At 43.9% G+C, this 21,120-nt stretch overlaps 1 protein-coding gene across 4 annotated transcripts in view; it reads left to right on the plus strand.

Moving 5' to 3' along the window:
* The window catches only part of LOC115168363 (bromodomain adjacent to zinc finger domain protein 2A), a 32,875-nt gene extending 12,338 nt beyond the window's left edge, over positions 1 to 20,537 (plus strand). For 3 of the 4 annotated variants that reach the window (XM_029723544.1, XM_029723546.1, XM_029723545.1), the window contains exons 14-29: positions 1,576 to 1,790; positions 1,928 to 2,002; positions 2,097 to 2,274; positions 2,352 to 2,414; positions 4,990 to 5,134; positions 5,216 to 5,823; positions 5,965 to 6,163; positions 6,501 to 6,656; positions 6,910 to 7,070; positions 7,551 to 7,616; positions 11,313 to 11,596; positions 11,789 to 11,924; positions 12,175 to 12,321; positions 12,750 to 13,015; positions 13,204 to 13,347; positions 17,552 to 20,537. In XM_029723544.1, the coding sequence (XP_029579404.1) occupies positions 1,576 to 1,790; positions 1,928 to 2,002; positions 2,097 to 2,274; positions 2,352 to 2,414; positions 4,990 to 5,134; positions 5,216 to 5,823; positions 5,965 to 6,163; positions 6,501 to 6,656; positions 6,910 to 7,070; positions 7,551 to 7,616; positions 11,313 to 11,596; positions 11,789 to 11,924; positions 12,175 to 12,321; positions 12,750 to 13,015; positions 13,204 to 13,347; positions 17,552 to 17,711 (3,003 nt within the window). In that variant the 3' untranslated portion in view covers positions 17,712 to 20,537. The remainder of the gene's footprint in view (positions 1 to 1,575; positions 1,791 to 1,927; positions 2,003 to 2,096; positions 2,275 to 2,351; positions 2,415 to 4,989; positions 5,135 to 5,215; positions 5,824 to 5,964; positions 6,164 to 6,500; positions 6,657 to 6,909; positions 7,071 to 7,550; positions 7,617 to 11,312; positions 11,597 to 11,788; positions 11,925 to 12,174; positions 12,322 to 12,749; positions 13,016 to 13,203; positions 13,348 to 17,551) is intronic. The other variant, XM_029723547.1, reaches the window with a different exon arrangement.
* Positions 20,538 to 21,120: the final 583 nt, after the last annotated feature.

Here is a 21,120-nt window from a genome sequence, read left to right on the forward strand (position 1 = left end):
CTAACTAGCTAGCCATTTCACATCGGTTACACCAGCCTAATCTTGGGAGTTGACAGGCTTGAAGTCATAAACAGCGCAATGCATTGCGAAGGGCTGCTGGCAAACACATGAAAGTGCTGTTTCAATCAATGCTTACGAGCCTGCTGGTGCCTACCATCGCTCAGTCAGACTGCTCTATCAAATCCTAGACTTAGTTATAACATAATAACACACAGAAATACGAGCCTTAGGTCATTAATATGATCGAATCCGGAAACTATCATCTCAAACAAAATGTTTTTCCTGTCAGTGAAATACGGAACCGTTACGTATTTTATCTAACGGATGGCATCCCTAAGTCTAAATATTCCTGTTACATTGCACAACCTTCAATGTTATGTCATAATTACGTAAAATTCTGGCAAATTAGTTCGCAACAAGCCAGGCGGCCCAAACTGTTGCATATACCCTGACTCTGCGTGCAATGAACGCAAAATGACACAATTTCACCTGATTAATATTGCCTGCTAACCTGGATTTCTTTTAGCTAAATTTGCAGGTTTAAAAATATATATTTCTGTGTATGGATTTTAAGAAAGGCATTGATGTTTATGGTTAGGTACAGTCGTGCAACGATTGTGCTTTTTTTCGCAAATGCGCTTTTGTTAAATCATCCCCCGTTTGGCGAAGTCGGCTGTCTTTGTTAGGAAGAAATAGTCTTCACAGTTCGCAACGAGCCAGGCGGCCCAAACTGCTGCATATACCCTGACTCTGTTTGCAAGAGAAGTGACATATTTTCCCTAGTTAAAATAAATTAATGTTAGCAGGCAATATTAACTAAATATGCAGGTTTAAAAAGATATACTTGTGTATTGATTTTAAGAAAGGCATTGATGTTTATGGTTGGAGCAACGTGTACCTAAGCGATTTATATGCAACGCAGGACAGGCTAGATAAACTAGGAATATCATCAACCATGTGTAGTTAACTAGTGATTATGATTGATTGATTGTTTTTTATAAGATAAGTTTAATGCTAGCTAGCAACTTACCTTGGCTTCTTACTGCATTCGCGTAACAGGCAGGCTCCTCGTGGAGTGCAATGTAAAGCAGGTGGTTAGAGCTTTGGACTAGTTAACCGTAAGGTTGCAAGATTGAATCCCCGAGCTGACAAGGTAAAAATCTGTCGTTCTGCCCCTGAACAAGGCAGTTAACCCACCGTTCCTAGGCTGTCATTGAAAAATGAGAATGTGTTCTTAACTGACTTGCCTAGTTAAATAAAGGTAAAAAAAAAAGTTTAAAAAAGGCCAAATCTGCGCCCAAAAATACCGATTTCCGATTGTTATTTAAACTTGAAATCGGCCCTAATTAATCGGCCATTCCGATTAATCGGTCGACCTCTAATGGAGATAGTTTTGGAGATGGGTGTTCCTGAATATTTGTTTGACAAAGTGCTGTCTCCATGTAGATATTTTACTGTTAGCTATAGTTTACCATTTAAAAAATGTGTTTAGCTGTATGTTACATGTAAACTCTAGTTTAACAGATTTACCTAGTTCAATTTCTTAAATCCCCCTTTCTTTCTCTCTCCCTCCAGTCGGTGAAGATCCTAGGGGAGAAGCTGGTGGATCTGGAGCTGACTCGCAGCACAGTGTCCGAGGGCCTGAGGATCTTCCTGGAGTCCCATGGCTTTGACATGGAGGTGTGCAACGTGCTGCGGACCAAGACCTTCCTCACCCTTAACCCCGACACCAAGGCTGCCATCCTGGGCTTCCTGGTGGAGGAGCTCAACGGCAGCAACATTGTTATAAGGTCAGGATGACAATGCACAGAGAAACTAAGTATGATGCAAATATATTTTACAGCAAAAAATTTGTCAAAAGAAACCCCTTTTGGAAAGGATATCCCACATTTAAAGTAAACCCTGTTTGTTTTGTTTTGCATTGCAGTGAGATTGACAACACACTGGAAAACAGGGCTACTTACAGGAAGAACAAGTGGATCATTGAGGGGAAGTTGCGCAAGTAAGACCAGTCACAGCTCCTTGAATTTAGATTTGTTTTAGTTTGTGGAAGGAGAGTGTTATATCACTGGGGCTTTATGTGTGTGATCTCCCAGACTGAAGGCAGCTCTAGCACGGCGTACGGGGCGGTCTGAGGAGGAGCTCTATCTAGAGGAGAGGAGGCGCAGTGCCAGGGTGGCAGAGGAGGAGAACCTCAGTCTGGAAGAGAGCAGCGGCCCCATGGAGAGGGGCAGCCGCCGCCGCACACCCAAGGAGGAGCCCAAACTCAGTGAAGTGCGTGTGTGTGTGTATCAATCTCAATGTGTTGGTGAGTATGTCTGTATTATACTCACCAAATGTCCTTTCCACAGACTGACAGCCCCACCAACGCCAGCATTCCAGAGTTGGAGAGGCAGATCGATAAGCTAACCAAGGTAAGGCATTCATTTTGTTCTTCTGTAGTGTCTTTTCTATCAGTGTAACTACATTGTGTTCACAGTTCTGGGTTGTTTTGTTTGAGCAAAATGTCACCCTACATGACCAAAGGTATGTGGACATCTGCTCGTTGTTGGTCCCCCCTATAACAGTCTCCATTCTTCTGGAAAGGCTACATGGTGTAACATTGCTGTGGGGATGTTCAGCTGCAACGGAAGCAAGTTGACTGGCAGGCCAGTCAAGTTCTTCCACACCGATCTCGACAAACCGAGATCTGTATGGACCTCGCTTTGTGCACGGGGACATTGTCATGCCGTAACAGGGAAGGGCCTTCCCCAAACTGTTGCAACAAAGTTGGAAACCGAATTGTCTGGAATGTCATTGTATGCTGTAGCGTTAAGATTTCCCTTCACTCAAACTAAGGGGCCTAGTGCGAATCATGAAAAAACAGCCCCAGACCATTATTTCTCCTCCACCAAACTTTACAGTTGGCACTGTGCATCAGGGTAGGTAGCGTTCTCCTGGCATCCGCCAAACCCAGATTTGTCCGGCAGACTGCCATATGGTGAAGCTTGATTCATCACTCCAGAGAACACCTTTCCATTGCTCCAGAGTCCAATGGCAGGGGGGGTTTACGCCACTCCAGCAGTCGCTTAACTTAGGGATAGACGTCCTGTCAACGGGACAGTTATAAATCATGCAGTGCCGTGTGTCACGATCGCAGATTTTAGAGAAACAACAAATGTCGGTACATATAAGTGTCTTATATCGGCTGAAAGCTTAAATTCTTGTTAATGTAACTGCACTGTCCAATTTACAGTAGCTATTACTGCGAAAAAATGCCATGGTATTGTTTGAGTGCTCCTAACAACAAAACACTTTTTTTCACTGCGATAGGTGTGATAAATTCACCACTGAAGGTGAAATGTGTACTTACATTCTGAAATCTTGCTCTGATTTATCATCCAAAGGGTCCCAGACATAACATGAAGTTTTGTTTGATAAAATACTTTTTCATATCCTAAAAAGGTCCATATAGCATGCACGTCTGATTTTGTATTTCCACTCGTTCAATTTGCAAAGGATGGAATCTGTGAAAATCTAACCCTAAATGTTTTTTCAACCAGTCAAATCACGTTCGTATTTATTCCTCAGAGATCCTAGAACGTAACCAGACTTCACTATATCATTAGGAGTGTACTATATCCTATACGACACAACATTTGGTCAGAGAGTGATGCCTTCATGGCACGCCAATGACGTGGGTGGTCTTCACTTGATTAACTGTAACATTGACCCCGATTGGTGCTTATTTAACTAACAACACTAGCTAGATAGCCAATGAGCTGGGCTTTACGGGAGTATGCGGAAACCCCGACTCTGTTGCGAAGTTCTGCTGCTAACCTTGTGCGACAGCAAACTTTTTCCTTTTGGACAAAAATTACAAGAATATGGAGAGTTGTGAAAACTGGGTGTTTTGCAAATGTTGAACTTACGATATGGCTACTAATACTGGAAAAGCTAAATCAAAATCCAAGTATACAGATTTGACGATATTCTTGCAGAAAAATGTAAATGTCTCCTTCACGATTTTCCCAAATGTACCTGGGTGACTTCACACTAAATGTCATGTAGTTTGCTCATAGTTATCCGTCTGAAACTTTGCACATGCACTGCTGCCATCTTGTGGACACCATCGTAATTACAACCAGAGTGATGGCTAGATTTGGGACCTTTCTGTTGCATTTCGAAGATGGTGGTAGGGGAATTGTTTTTTTGGGGTTTATTTGTATTTTCTTCTGCCAGATTTATTGTGTTGGTTTTTGTCTTTGTATTTTCTTAGACCAGATCTATTGTGTTATATTCTCCTCCATTCAATTCACATTTCCACAAACTTCAAAGTGTTTCCTTTCAAATGGTACCAAGAATATGCATATCCTTGCTTCAAGGCCTGAGCTACAGGCAGTTAGATTTGGTTATGTCATGTTAGGCGAAAATTGACAGAAGTTTTAACTTTGCGCGTGGTGATCTTAGGCTTGTGTGCAGCTGCTCGGCCATGGAAACCCATTTTCATGAAGCTCCTGACGAACAGTTCTTGTGCTGAAGTTGCTTCCAGAGGCAGTTTGCAACTCTGTAGTGAGTGTTGCAACTGAGGACAGACTATTTATTTTTACACGCTTCTTCACTCGGCGGTCCCGTTCTGTGATCTTACCATTTCGCGGTTGAGCCGTTGTTGCTCCTAGGCGGTTCCACTTCACAATAACAGCATTTACAGTTGACCGGGCAGCGCTAGCAAGGCAGAAATTTGACGAACTGACTTGTTGGAAAGGTGGCATCCTGTGATGGTGCCACATTGAACTGCGCTCTTGAGTAAGGCCGTCTACTGCCAATGTTTGTCTATGGCGATTTGCATGGCTGTGTGCTTGATTTTTATACACCTGTCAGTAACGGGTGTGGCTGAAATAAACAAATCCACTAATTTGAAAGGGTGTCCACATACTTTTGTGTGTGTATGTATATGTGTATATATGTATGTATTTGTGTATATATATTTGTATTTTTTCTCCTCCACAGCGACAGGTGTTTTTCCGTAAGAAGCTGCTCCAGTCCTCCCACTCCCTGCGGGCGGTGTCTCTGGGCCAGGACCGGTTCCGCCGGAGATACTGGCTCCTGCCCCACCTGGGAGGGGTGCTGGTGGAGGGGCCTGAGGAGATCCTAGGTGAGTTGCAGAGCAACTGCCCTCAACCCTCTGCTAGCCATCTTTTTATTGACTCTAAACATATCCCTCTCTGTCTGTTAGCGACAGAAGATATCCTGGTGAAGGAGGTGACCGTCACTCTTCTGAAGAGGGAACCCAAAGTGGAGGAGATGCCCACTACCACCCCTGCCCCCCCTGTCTCCTCTCCCCCTCCCCAGTCCCAGAACTCCTTGCCCCCTAAAGAGGACCCTCTCCCCGGCACCGCCTCTCTTATGAGCAGTCCCAGGGCCCGGGGTCGCCCCCGCAAGATCAAACCAGAGGTGGAGCTACACCTCCGCACCGCCAAGTGTCGCCGTCGTCGCCGTAGCAGCAAGTCCGGCGGGGAGGAGTCAGGCGTTTCCCTGGAGACCACCACCACCAATGGAACAGAAGACCTCACTCAGTCCGCTTTCAGTAACTGTCTCAGCCAATTGCAGGGCGCCTTAACCAACGGGACGGAGCCAGCAACCGGGATGGCACCTAAAGGCAGACTACCAGAGGATAGCGTGAAAGAGATGGCGGAGAAACAGGGGCAGTGGTTCAACCTGCTGCCAAAACAGCCTTGTGACAAAACCTCTCTGACAGAACCTCAGGCCCCCCCCAGCAAGCCTCCCAAACGCCTCCCTCTGACCCCCAGCACCCTGCCTGCCCTTGCTGCTCCACTGCTGCAGGTGAGTTCCCCTCAGCCCCCTACACACTCTTCGGGACCCTCATGGGAGAGAACACTCAACATAAGTTACTACTGTTGAACATGTTTTCTTCATCAAAGAAGATTTTATCTCATATTAAACTATCTTTCTCCCTCTCTCCAGTCTGTACCAGACCCCACACCCCAGGTGACCCCCAGCCCAGCCAAACCAGGGCGCAGGCGGAGGAGGGGCGGCAGTCCCGCCCGCAGGGTTGGAGCTAGAGGGGCTGCAGCTAAGCGTCGTGGCCGCCCTTCTTCCACACTCTTCCAGGAGATAGAGCAACAGTACTTCACTCAGCTCGTGGTTAAGCCCATTCCAGCATGTAAGCCTTCAAACCATTCAATTCAATCCTTTAAAAAATATATATATATTTTACACATGCTATTGAAAACCACCTAAGGTTTATCCAATATCCTCTCTGTAGTGTCTGACGATGACACTTGTCAGCAATGTAAACATGATGCAATTTGAGCTGCGTATTTGGCTTACATGATTATGTATGGTTATCCGAAGTAGCAAACCTCTTATACAAGATCTAATCGTATGCTTGTCATGCTTATGTGTGGTTAGCCGATTATGGCTAGCATGGTTTGCTAACATGCTATGCTATAGGTGTGATACTGGTGTCAAGTGTGTGTGTGTTGCTGTTGTTTTGTTAGCAATGGTACGTGGCTGGTGGTGGATAAAGGAGCCTGAGGACCTGACGGCCACCCTGCAGGCCCTGCACCCACGAGGCATCCGGGAGAAGGTGCTCCACAAACACTTGGCCAAACACATGGAGTACCTGGCTGAGGTCTGCACACGGCCCATCAACGGTGAGTCAGTGAGCGCTGGTCACCGGGTCCGCTATAGGAAAAGATGGGGATATGAAAAGTCATAGTGTGTCAGATTTGGTTGTTTTATAGTGAAGCTGCTTTGGACATCAATGGGACTTTAAAAGAAGTATGTTGTTGTAATGAATGGAAACTGGATGATGACACTTTCCTTATCCTTTTCTCTCTACCATCTCTCTCTATCCCCTTCCCCCTTGCATCTCCCTCTCTTCTCTCCTCTCTGTCCCCCCGTCAGACCCTATATTCCAGGTGAAGGTGAAGGAGGGAGAGGCCCTGCTAGAGTCCCTGCAGCAGCCATGGCAGGTCCAGGAGCGGGCCCTGGAGACAGACGTCGGAGCCCTCCGCTGGGTGGAGGACCTGGAGCAGAGGGTCATTGCCGCCGACCTGCACCTCAAGGTGAGACGCCAGGAGGACAGAGGGGCCCTGTCTCAGTAGTCTGAAGTGTCTTCCTATCCCTACTTGCATCCCTCATCTGCACAGATCTGGAAACACAGATAGTGGAGAGTTGATCCCGAAATACGTTTCCGTCATATCATCCCCACATTTACCGCCTTTTCAGATCTGTGCAGACCAAGGCAAGGAGGACACTTTAGACTGTTGAGATGCACACAGGGATGCATGGGTAGGGTGGGTGCCTGGTAGTTTGTAAAGTAAGTTGGGTTTGAAATGTCCAGAGCTTGTCAGTTTATATTTAGTAGTTTTTTTTCCTGTTTATTTTTTACTATGGCTGCAGTTGCACTGAATGTCCAGAGGGTGGCGTAGGTGGCATGTGCTGCTGCAGTTTGTACAGTGACCGTGTCCCCCACCTAGCATTGTCATGCAAAAGGGAAACTTATCACACTCATCACATCATATGTCCATTACTTATATTTCAAGATGGCTCCTCAGAATGGAAGGAGCGACACTGACAATAACACGGAAACGCCAGCCGCAGGATTCCAGGTACAAACCAGGTTTTCGATCTACCGTTCACACATCCTCACCCTTCTTTTGGATCTACACTCTTTCACAAGTCTTCATGTTTCCCTTTTAAGAATTATTTTTGTCACCTCCTAAAATTTAAAAGGAGACGCTGTGTCTGAAATCTGACTTGTCTACTACTTACTTAATCTGCATAATGTGTACTACATACTATTTGGAACATACTTTTTTTTTGTAAAAAACGGATACAGTAGTCAACGACTAGGCTCATCCTACTGAGAATACGTTATCAATGTGCAATTACGTTGATTTCTGCCATTTGTTAATTTTGGTACAGCTCGATTATCAGCTTTTGTCAGACACGTGTCCGGAAAGACAATTCTCTTCAGCGAAGAGAAAAATTCTCAATTCTCTTCTACTAAATGAAAAGCCCAAATGAGTATGACATCCTGTCATTTAAAGCATAGAATTTTTTTTAAAAATTGTTACATACCATAAAACTTTTTTGTATGCCTACTATTTAGAACGCAAGTACAGGTATTCGGACACAGCCAGTGTGTCTAGAGTTGTCACGTTAACACTCCTGCTCCTAACACTCTTTGAAATAAGCGCTGTCTGTCTTCCTTATATTCACCAAACCTCTGGTTTTTAGGGGCCTGCTTTTTTGTTTTGAAAATAGTTGTGTGGCTTAAATGTATAATTTGATGTCTGCACTCACTTACCTTACCTCGCCCACCTTACCTTACCCAACTTACCTTACTTACCTCCAGTGGCGTGTATTCATGGATGGCAGAGGAAGCCAGGCTTTACCAAAAAAAAAAAGAAAACATTTATTTTATATCTCTGTTTGATCATTTTCTTTAAATTTGCAAGAGGCTGAATGTATCTCACTGGAGAAAGCACCCGAGCAAGTGAAACGACACCCATCTGTCTCTGTGTAGGCCATCTATCTGATGCTGTCTGCTCCAAAAGAGTATGACATTATTGCCACCCGTAGCACTGAATGCATGGGAAGCCAGCGAGCATTTCGCTTCCCTTGATTTAAAAAAAAGTATAAAATAATAGCCAATCAGCATTGAGCTAAACTGAGTCTGCTCAGCTGTGAATGGTCCTGGCGCACCAAAAAAAGTGTCAAGGGAAGCCAGTTTGGATTTGGCATCACTCCTATCAAATCGCATTGAGAGCATACGTCATTGACAGAAACAACTTGAATTGTTACATATCGTTGTCCTCCAGTGGCTGGCTGGCTAGCTAGCTAAAATTGGCCCTTTCCTAAATTAGCCATGGCTGCAGATGGGGATTTGGACTTGTGGTTTTACTTAATTCTCCGTACTGGCCAAAGATTATTACGGTGATTCTGATCCAACTATTAATTCATACATTCTGCCCCTGGCCTGAGAGGATGGAAGTTCAATATGTAGTTAGATGTAGAAGGCCCATGAAAGGAAGTTAGGCTTGCGCGTAAGGATTTTAGCCAGGTAGCCTAGGACTACAAAAAATAGTGACAGAGTGATAGACCATTTTGTCGACATGAGAGGAGGATGGTATTGGCGTATCTCTACAAGTAGGGTGAGTCAAAATGTTTTTCTACTTGCGCTCACAGTAAATAGTTTTTGGTATCTTTTAGTTGTCACTGTATTAGACTAAGCACAGGTGATTTGATGATGAAGTTGAATTGGTTCTGGTATAGTGGAAGGAGCTCCTGTTTTCTTTGCAACTTGCTGTAACTCTCTGGTTCTAAATTTAATAGTTGTTTAGTGGTGTGAAAATGTTGGAAATGTTAACTTGCTTGACCGTGCTGTAGGTCATGTAACTGTTTTTTACATGCAATATGCTTTGTAGACTTCTCCGGACAGAGGTTGCTCTCCGGTTTTGTGATGAAACAAAGGTGTGGTTGGATTTATGTACGTTTGCCCACTGACAAAGAAATGATCAGTCTATAATTTTAATGGTAGGTTTATTTGAACAGTGAGAGACAGAATAACAACAAAAAAATCCAGAAAAACCCATGTAAAAAATGTTATAAAATGATTTGCATTTTAATGAGGGAAATAAGTATTTGACCCCTCTGCAAAACATGACTTAGTACTTGGTGGCAAAACCCTTGTTGGCAATCCCAGAGGTCAGACGTGTCTTGTAGTTGGCCACCAGGTTTGCACACATCTCAGGAGGGATTTTGTCCCACTCCTCTTTGCAGATCTTCTCCAAGTCATTAAGGTTTCGAGGCTGACGTTTGGCAACTCGAACCTTCAGCTCCCTCCACAGATTTTCTATGGGATTAATGTCTGGAGACTGGCTAGGCCACTCCAGGACCTTAATGTGCTTCTTCTTGAGCCACTCCTTTGTTGCCTTGGCCGTGTGTTTTGGGTCATTGTCATGCTGGAAGACCCATCCACGACCCATTTTCAATGCCCTGGCTGAGGGAAGGAGGTTCTCACCCAAGATTTGACGGTACATGGCCCCGTCCATCATCCCTTTGATGCGGTGAAGTTGTCCTGTCCACTTAGCAGAAAAACACCCCCAAAGCATAATGTTTCCACCTCCATGTTTGACGGTGGGGATGGTGTTCTTGGGGTCATAGGCAGCATTCCTCCTCCTCCAAACACGGCGAGTTGAGTTGATGCCAAAGAGCTCCATTTTGGTCTCATCTGACCACAACACTTTCACCCAGTTGTCCTCTAAATCATTCAGATGTTCACTGGCAAACTTCAGACAGGCATGTATATGTGCTTTCTTGAGTAGGGGGACCTTGCGGGCGCTGCGGGATTTCAGTCCTTCACGGCGTAGTGTGTTACCAATTGTTTTCTTGGTGACTATGGTCCCAGCTGCCTTGAGATCATTGACAAGATCCTCCAGTGTAGTTCTGGGCTGATTCCTCACCGTTCTCATGATCATTGCAACTCCACGAGGTGATATCTTGCTTGGAGCCCCAGGCCGAGGGAGATTGACAGTTCTTTTGTGTTTCTTCCATTTGCGAATAATCGCACCAACTGTTGTCACCTTCTCACCAAGCTGCTTGGCGATGGTCTTGTAGCCCATTCCAGCCTTGTGTAGGTCTACAATCTTGTCCCTGACATCCTTGGAGAGCCCTTTGGTCTTGGCCATGGTGGAGAGTTTGGAATCTGATTGATTGATTGCTTCTGTGGACAGGTGTCTTTTATACAGGTAACAAGCTGAGATTAGGAGCACTCCCTTTAAGAGTGTGCTCGTAATCTCAGCTCGTTACCTGTATAACAGACACCTGGGAGCCAGAAATCTTTCTGATTGAGAGGGGGTCAAATACTTACTTCCCTCATTAAAATGCAAATCAATTTTATAACATTTGACATGCGTTTTTCTGGATTTTTTGTTATTCTGTCTCTCACTGTTCAAATAAACCTACCATTAAAATTATAGACTGATCATTTCTGTGTCAGTGGGCAAACGTACAAAATCGGCAGGGGATCAAATACTTTTTGCCCTCACTGTATCAGTCGCAGGGCATTTAAACTAACAGGTTATAGAGCAAAGAATGCAATTATCACAACACAGGTTGTAATATGGCTTATTTTTCTTGCTTTCCCAGTGATTCTACCCACGTACTGCTTACCTCGCCCACCGTACCTCACAACCCTTTTAAGTCTTGCTCTAGCTTCACAGTCCTTTGCTTCACTGCTTTTTGATTGTTGAGAACTATAATATTCTATTTTCTGTTATTCTCCATCCTCCCCACCTCAGCCCTACACAGTTCCAGAGGTGGACTCCACGCGTGACGACCTGCAGTACTACGAGCATGATGTGGACCCCCGGGACGACTGGATCGTGCGGACCAAGAAGGAGTGGTCAGACCTGCCCCGTGTGGCCAGCCACCCGCTGGACCTGGCCGTCCTGCGCCTGGCCAACCTGGAACGGAACATCGACCGGCGCTACCTGAAGGAGCCCCTCTGGAACCTGGCCGAGGTGGTGCGTCTCGCCCCCCTCACCCCCGAGGAGAGCCAGATGGGCCAGATGGACGTCATGAGGTGGGAGGGACAGGGTTGGGGTCAGAGGTTGGAAAGGGTGGAGTGGAGCCTTATTTTTAATAATAATATCATGGATTAGATTTGTGTAGTATTTGGTCAAATTGCTCAAAGCTCTTCAGAGTGATTTAAACCTTCATCTCACTTCAGCTCTTAATTGTGTTGAGTCCTATTTTTATAATCTCTTTCCCACAGTCTGGAGAGTGAGATCACCCCCAGATTGCGGACATGGCGTCAGGCCCTGGACCGATGTCGGAGCGCCCCCCAGCTATGTCTGTGTCTGCTGCAGCTGGAGAAGGCCATCGCCTGGGAGAGATCTGTGGTCAAAGTGGTGGGGACAAGCCCAGTAGCAATACTCAATATGTACACTGAGAATAGAAACCATTTATTATAAAGGGAATACAATTATGGATGTAGGTGAAACAAGGAATATAGAACATTGGCAAATATCATAGTAGTGACATGCTGATGAGAAGCAACTTACAGTAAACACAGGTAGTATTGCACCATAGTCTGAAAGACTGCAACCGAGCATTTCCCTTAAAGACTACCTGTGTGTCCCTGTCTGTGTGGTGTTGTAGACGTGTCAGGTGTGCAGGAAGGGGGATAATGATGAGTACCTGCTGCTGTGTGACGGCTGTGACCGTGGCTGCCACATGTACTGCCTGCGGCCAAAGGTCACCCAGGTGCCAGAGGGGGACTGGTTCTGCCCCACCTGCGTCTCCAAGGTGAGGACTGACTGAGGCTGCACTCTGCTTGGCTACCCTTATGGACCACAACAGGGGTCACTGCTCATCTAACCAGGGGGAGGAGTTCAGAAGGGGGAACCGTTCAGAATATTGCAGATAGAAATGTTTTTATATATTTTTTTTCAAACTTGGCTTAGATTAAGAAACTATGCTGATTTACTTTTTGTAAATCCAACCAAAAAGCCACGTTGGTGTAACAAGTATTACACTAGTAATATATGGTGAAACAACATGAACACAATGGTAACTTTTTGTCCCCAGTGTATTAAACCATAATATTGTCAGGACCTACTTCAAAAACCTGCCACAGCAGTACCCTCTGTAATTTCTGCTCCCCGTGGCCTCCTTAACCTTTCTCCCAGGGCTGTTATTTCATCACTGTCTCACTGTGTCCTGTTATTTATAAGGCCAGTGACGGTGAGTCACCACGTAGCAACCATCGCTCCTCCAAGCAGAGGACCCGGGTGAAGAAGAGGAGGTACGAAGACGACAGTTCTGACGAAGAGGTGGTGCCCAGCAGACGCGGTGGTGCTAGCATGGCAACACGGCATAAGGACGGTGGCCCTGCCTCATCCTCCCGTTACTCTGGAGATGGAGGACGCACAGCGGGCTTCTCACCCGCCAAGCGCCGCCGCATGACCACCCGCAACCAGCCCGACCTCACCTACTGCGAGTGAGTCTGACCTCAGATCAGTTGTAGTGTCACAATGTTGCAGTGGTTATAGAACATGATATTAAATTACTCACCTCAGATGAGTTATCGTGTTCCGTTGCTCCAGTGGTTTCTATAAGACCATTAGATTCATGTTCTCACTAATGTGATGATAGTCCAGTTCTAACTGATGTGTGTTTTGTGTGTAGAATCATCCTGATGGAAATGGAGTCTCATGCTGACGCCTGGCCCTTCCTGGAGCCCGTCAACCCCCGCGTGGTACCCGGCTACCGACGCATCATCAAGAACCCCATGGACTTCCTCACCATGAGGGAGAGGCTGCTGCAGGGAGGGTATGGGGCACTCATTCTCTCTCTGTCTGTGTGTGGGCTTGTATTACTATGCTTGTGGGTACCGGAAGTGCCCTCAAGGATAGTGAAAGGAGGAAATTTCTCCCTTGTGGGGACATTTCCCTCATCCCCACAAGCACAAAGGCTATTTTAAGCTTAGGGGTTAGTTTAGGGTTATCTTTAGGGGTTAGGGAAAATAGTATTTTAGGTCCCCACAGTGTTGTGTTCGAGATCACCTAAGGCGAGACCGATCCAAGACTGGAGGGGGGGGCAAGACTGAGTCAAGACCGAGACCGGGAGGGGGACAAGGGGGTCAAGACCGAGACCAGAAACATGCGAGTCCAATTCAAAACCATGATTGTAATTTAGTCAAATCACCACCATAATAAGAGTTCTAAATGTCAAGTATTTCTGGGTTCATATTTCAGAACAACATATGGATTCTTTAGACATTCATAATGGTGAAAAAATACATGCTGAGGGAAAATAGAGCCACAAAAATTATTACTAACCCAAACAGTGGGGCATAATGATCCTTCAGAGAAGGGCTAAGGATATATAAAATAATATTATTTTCAATGATGTTCTGATTTAATCACTTCAGTTTTTGTTGGAAAGGGTTAACGCTGAAGAGAAAAAAACGATCCAATCAGGATTTTTCTTTGCTGGTTTTTGTGGAGATAAATCTAGCTAGCTTACGTCAGCTATTGACTATGCCATCAGAAGTTAAAGGCAACTGCCGTTCAACTGTATTAGGGCAACATTTTGGAGTGACAGTGGAATCAACCAGTCACATTTTGACTTGTTGTGGGTGGGACCTTTTCTATAAAAACATATGTTAACTTCTGCCTTTCAAAGAGGATGTTGTTGCTAATTTATTAGTTTATAACTTTCAACAAGAAGTTAAGTTTCAAATTATCATCTGGTGAGTGGAACTGTTTGTTATTGTGGCACGCATGTTGTTAGCCATCTCTTTGAAAAAATATTATTGCATTTAAAGTAGGACTGACAGCATTTTAGCAACATGAAGTCTGTTCATTTACACCCCCCAGGCACTTAAAAAAAAAAAAAAATTCTGACAAGCGACCACGTTATCATAAATTCTTAGAATGTTTGGGAATTACGTATACTAAGGCCTTCCCTGTAGCTCAGTTGGTAGAGCATGGTGTTTGCAACGCCAGGGTTGTGGGTTCGATTCCCACGGGGGGCCAGCACAGGAAAAAAAAATAATAATAATTTATGAAATGTATGCATTCACTACTGTAAGTCGCTCTGGATAAGAGCGTCTGCTAAATGATTAAAATGTAAATGTAAGGCATTTGTGAAAATTCTATAGCAATATAGAGTGGGAAAGTGGCCGTGTGTTTGGACAATTTAATAGACACTGCAGTAAATAAAACCAAATAGAAACATCTGTCTTGTCCAGGACCTATAGCCAATCAGAACTACATTAGGCCTTTATACAAACAACCCATTTGCCACACGGAATTGTAGCCTCCTCATCCTTCTGTAGCTTGCTTGCCAATGCATGCTTGTCCCAACCAAGCACCTGAGCTAACTGGCTAAAGTTGGCTAGCTAGCTACTTCCAGACGAAAATGAGAGAAACTCATTCTGACCATTTTACTTGCCGTAGCAGAGCTGATTGTCTAGAGCGTTGTTGACTAAATATTATATTTCTTGCCTACGTTTACTGACACCGGTCATATTCAGCTGGTGTTGCACATTTGTAAATTCATAGTTTGTTCTGCGCTCTGGCACACTCCGATCCATCTATTCTGACAACAATGCCTTGGTGTATGTCATGGAACGTTGAGTTAAATGGAATCTATTTTTAAAACCTCTTTATAAAGTTGGTTTTGTAGCATAAACTGGGAATTAAACATTTGACTGATTTTTATCATGGTCTGTTTCATATCTGCACTTTAAACTTTAGGTCACTGGTTACTTTGTGTGCTAAACTTGAAATGTTTTTTCAATGGGAGGTAATAGTTGTATAGTGCCTTCGTAAAGTATTCAGACCCCTTTGCCTTATTCTAAAATTTATTAAATCGTTTTTTCCTCATCGATCTACACACAATTTCCCATAATGACAAAGCAAAAAAATGTTTTTTTTTAGATATTTTTCAAATGTTTTACAAATAAAAAAATTGAAATATCACATTTACATAGGTATTCAGACCCTTTACTCAGTACTTTGTTGAAGCACCCTTGGCAGCGATTACAGCCTCCAGTCTCCTTGGGTATGACGCTACAAGCTTGGCACCTGTAATTGGAGAGTTTCTCCCATTCTTCTCTGCAGATCCATTAAAGCTCTGTCAGGTTGGATGGGGAGCATTGCTGCACAGCTATTTTCAGGTCTCCAGAGATGTTCGATCAGGTTCAAGTCCGGCTCTGGCTGGGCCACTCAAGGACATTCAGAGACTTGTCCCGAAGCCACTCCGGCGTTGTCTTGGCTGTGTGCTTAGGGTCGTTGTCCTGTTGGAAGGTGAACCGTCGCCCCCAGTCAGGTCCTGAGTGCTCTAGAGCAGGTTTTCATCAAGGATCTCTCTGTACTTGGCTTTGTTCATCTGTCCTTCAATCCTGACTAGTCTCCCGGTACCTGCAGCTGAAAAAGATCCCCACAGCATGATGCTGCCAGCACCATGCTTCACCACCGTATGGATGGTGCCAGGTTTCCTCCAGACGTGGCACTTGGCATCCAGGCCAAAGAGTTCTATCTTGGTTTCATCAGACCAGAGAATCTTGTTTCTCGTGGTCAGAGTCCTTTAGGTGCCTTTTGGCGAACTCCATGTGGGCTGTCATGTGCCTTTTAACTGAGGAGTGGCTTCCATCTGGCTACCCTACCATAAAGGCCTGATTTGGTGGAGTGCTGCAGAGATGGTTGTCCTTCTGGATGGTTCTCCCATCTCCACAGAGGAGCTCTGTCAGTGACCATTGGGTTCTTGGTCACCTCCCTGACCAAGACCCATCTCCCCCGATTGCTCAGTTTGGCCAGACAGCCAGCTCTATGAATAGTCTTGGTGGTTCCAAACTTCTTTCTTTTAAGAATGATTGAGGCCACTGTGTTCTTGGGGACTTTCAATGCTGCAGAAATGTTTTGGTACCCTTCCCCAGATCTGCTTCAACACAATCCTGTCTCAGAGGTCTATGGACAATTCCTTCGACCTCATGGCTTGGTTTTTGCTCTGACATGCACTGTCAACTGTGGGACCTAATATAGACAGCTGTGTGCCTTTCCAAATCATGTCCAATCAATTGAATTTACCACAGTTGGACTCCAGTCAAGTTAAATAAACATCTCAAGGATGATAAATGGAAACAGGATGCACCTGCGCTCAGTTTAGAGTCTCATAGCAAAGGGTCTGAATACTTAGGTAAATAAGTTATTTCTGTTTTTTTATTTAATACATTTGTTAAAATTTCTAAACTGTTTTCTCTTTGTCATTATGGGGTATTGTGTGTAGATTGCTGAGGATTAAAAAAAAAAAAGGTTTTAACAAAATGTGGAAAAAGTCAAGGGGTCTGAATCATTTCCCACGGCACTGCATTTCAATTGGGAAATTCTTAATGGCTGTGTTTTTGTATTCTTCTGATTGGGACCTACTGGCTTGTGTCAGTTTATGGACTGATTATCCTTTGACATCATTCTGTGTGTGACTGCTGTCTTACTGGAGGCCTATAGGTTCACCACTCTACTAACCTGTCTTACTGGAGGCCTATAGGTTCACCACTCTACTAACCTGTCACACTGGAGGCCTATAGGTTCACCACTGTACTAACCTGTCACACTGGAGGCCTATAGGTTCACCACTTCGCAAACATGTCTATAATAGATATAATGGCTGTTCAGATATTGTTTCAAGAAAGGAGTGTATATATTTGGCCTCAGGAAGCAGTTTTATGCGCTGACTGAATGGAAGCTGTTAATTATGAGGTTTTTTTACTCCACTGGTCTTGGCTGGTCTCGAAGAGTCCTCACTGTCTGAGACCGAGTCAAGACAGAGCGCAAATAACACTGAGTCAAGACCGAGACACTCAATATGTGGTCTCGAGTACTACAACACTGGGTCCCCACATGGATAGTAAAACTGTGTCTACAACATGACCCAAACTTCCATAATGAGGCCGGTTCCTTTAATTTTCAACAATGTTACGGAAAATGTGTACGCTTATATTTGACCTGTTTTTCTCTTCTCTGCACTCCAGATACTGCAGCTGTGAGGAGTTTGCAGCAGACGCCCATCTGGTGTTCAACAACTGCGAGCTGTTCAACGAGGACACGTCCGAGGTGGGCATGGCCGGACACTCCATGAAGCGCTTCTTCGAGAACCGCTGGGCTGAGTTCTACGCGAGCAAGGACCAATAGGAGCCCAGGACTCTTGTGCTGGGGGCGGGGTCACCCATTGGCTGATGCTTACGTTCCCCATTACTACAAAGACGGTCTGGGCCGGAGTATCCTCCGGCTCGTTGTATACATACATGTATAGATCTATGTATAGATTTGGATATTTGTCTGTTCTTGTTTTTCCCTTTCTCTGCTTCACCTTTTTTAAAACCTCGACCCTGTTGGCTTGAAATTCTCTCGACGACCAAGGGGGATGTTTGAGCTCTCTTCTTCCCTCTGCACCCTCACTTCTGTACCTAGCCACCTGTTTGGAATTTTCCTGTCGTCATGTTCTCTCCTAAGCCACACCCCTTGTTTCATAAGGCCACGGTATTCGTCCATCCTTTCCTCTGGGGGTGAGGAGGATCTGAGGCCCTGAGCGGATTGGGTTCTCAAACTCTGCCCTCTGACTGCGACAGGAGGGTCTGCCAGACCAATGCGTCGCTGCAGACCGGACATGCTCTGACCTCGTTTCCACCATATAGATCAAAACCCTAAGGTCCTCTCTGAACTCACTTAAACACTTTGGGATTGGACCCTCTTTTAACTGTTCAATGGAAATGTAGTATGGTCTTATGCCTGAAGCAATTTTTCTCACTATATTTTTATTATATATTCTATATATGTGTATATATATATAGAGTACAATAGCTGGGATTATTTAATAGCAATAGCTTGTAGTGAATGTGTACAGACTATATAGTTGAGATGTCTAGACGATTTATGAAAAGGCCAGTAAAACAAAATGGAAAGGATTTTTATTTATTTTTTTCTCCCCTGAAGACTCACATTTTTAGACTCTTACATTGTTTAATGCAACCCCTGACCTAACTCATACACACCCACACTCCTGCTGCTTTGTGAAGGTCACTGGTTTCAGAAACTGGAGGCTTTAGTGTTTTTTTTCTTTTCTGTCCTGGTTTTAGACAATTAAAAAAAAAAAAAAATTCTGCTCCATAATGACAACTAAGACCGGTAGTCACAGCAACGGGAATTGTCAGGTGTGGTGTGTTCATAGATGGTGTCAATAGGACTGAAATGACGCTACCGCCATTTTTAAACGCTGTTTGCTTTGTGTTGCAGCTCTTTACCATATTGGTCAAATTGTGCAGAAACCTAGCAGGCTGCTGAAATGTATTGGTTGACTGTTCGCAAACAAAATGATGTCACGTTTTATAGCGACACCCGTTCATGGGAAGAATTGTTTTGATTTTACAGAAAATTGTCACTCAATATTTCTTATAATGCAATTTTTTTTTTTTAGCACTACATTTAAAGGACCTTCATAGGAATTCGGGTAACACTGAAAATGTTCAGTCTCATCAATTTCAAATGAATGTAAAAACATAGACTTCATACAAGTAATCATACCCCCCCCCCTTGATGTAATCGTTTCAAATTGGGGAGAAGCTATAACTCTTATTTTTATGAATACTGCAGAATAACAGTAAATATGCATTGAGAGGTTTCTGCTTGTAGGTTTCTGAATCTTGGCAGTTAAGCGCAGGAACAGGTATCACTTGTGTGTTAGGAGAAACATTTTGTTCTAGACACCTACTGATTTAAAAGCCTTCAAAACAAGTATGTGCACATTTTGCTCAGCTCATGTTCCATTTATGAATCAGTTTTTTTTCTCTGTAAAGTGGCCACTGTGCCCTATAGAGCCCCACAGTGGAGGAGTCATAATACCCATAAAATACTAGCGGTCAAACGGAAATGGTTCCAATTGTTTTTCCACCGTAAATGTTTCCAATAGTTGGGAAAAACACTTAAAGTAAGGGCTGTGTTTCGTGTAGGCTTACCCAGGTGTGACGTTTTGATAACCATGTAAATCTCTCTCGGACAAGGTGACTTTTTTTAATCAATATATTTTTCTCTTTTTACTCTGATTTAAAAATGCTAATTAGCATCATAGTAGACATGCAAAACTACAAAGCCCTGCAAGCTTCTGCATGTCATCTCTAGCTGACACCTTTAACAGGTATTGTTAATTTAAAACTTGCACGAGACAGTTCACAGAATTGTCAATTTTTAAAGTAATGTAGCCAATTTATACAATACCACATTTAGATAACATTAGTTCATCAAGATATTCTTACTTTTGCCTCGATTCAGCGGTCTCATCCAGATCATCATGGCATTTGTAGTTATTTTTGATAGCCTAATTAGCAATTCATTTTTGGGGGGTAAATACAAGCGAATACATTGATAAAAGTCACCTTGTCTGAGAGAAATTTTACAAGGTAATCGAAATGGCACCCCAGGGTAAGCCTAAATTAAACACAGCATTTTAGAAACACAGTTTCTAAAATCCCCTATGGGAAAAATATGAATGGTGGAAAAACGATTGGAACCATTTCCCTGTTTGACCGCTAGGTTTTCAGGGTATTATGCCTCCTACTGTGGTACTCTAGCATGGCATGGTTGGTGTGTTATGGGAAAGGTATGAAGGCGGCAGGACAATACTTCACAATCCGGGTTTTATTTAAAGCGTGGTTTCTTACACTGAACTCAAACCGGTCGATAGGAAATGCATTTTTGTGTTCCTTTCTACACAAAAGGGACATTCTTTTTTCTATATAAAAAACGAACTAAAAGACATGAATAAAACCAAATCTGGTGTTAAGTGAATTTTTCATAATGTACAGTTTTTGTGACTACATTTGTTCCTTTCTATATTTTTAGGACCAATATAATTTTTAAGAGGTATTACAAGACCATGTTGTATCTTGGTGATGTAACACGTGTGCATCTGTAGAATGTACTGTTAGTTGAATAAAAACCACATCTAGTAGAGACTACACTCTGGAACTGTCCCTGGGTCCTCATTTCATTCTCCTTTTCATTAAATCGCAGAAGTAGGACATCCAATAAGAATTATAGGAACCAGCAACCAAGTACAGTAAGTAGCCTGAATGGAGAGCGGTGCTGTACACCCATTCGCAGACAACCCTATATACAGTGCATTTTGAAAGTATTCAGACCCCTTGACATTTTCCACATTTTGTTACGTTACAGCCTTATTCTAAAACGGATGAACTAGTTTTTTTCCCCCTCATCATTCTACACACAATACCCAATAATGACAAAGCAAAAACCAGTTTTAAGACACCTTTGGAAGTTTATTTGAAAACAAACCCCGGAAATATCACATTTACATAAGTATTCAGACCCTCAGTACTTTGTTGAAGCACCTTTGGCAGCGATTACAGCCTCCAGTCTTCTTGGGTATGACGCTCCAAGCTTGGCACACCTGTATTTGGGGAGTTCCTCCTATTCTTCTCTGCAGACCCTCAAACTCTGTCAGGTTGGATGGGGAGTGTCGCTGCAAAGCTATTTTCAGGTCTCTCCAAATATGTTTGATCGGCCTTTGGCTGGGCCACTCAAGGAC

This window comes from Salmo trutta, chromosome 30, assembly GCF_901001165.1.
Source record: "Salmo trutta chromosome 30, fSalTru1.1, whole genome shotgun sequence".
Taxonomy (NCBI): Eukaryota; Metazoa; Chordata; class Actinopteri; order Salmoniformes; family Salmonidae; genus Salmo; species Salmo trutta.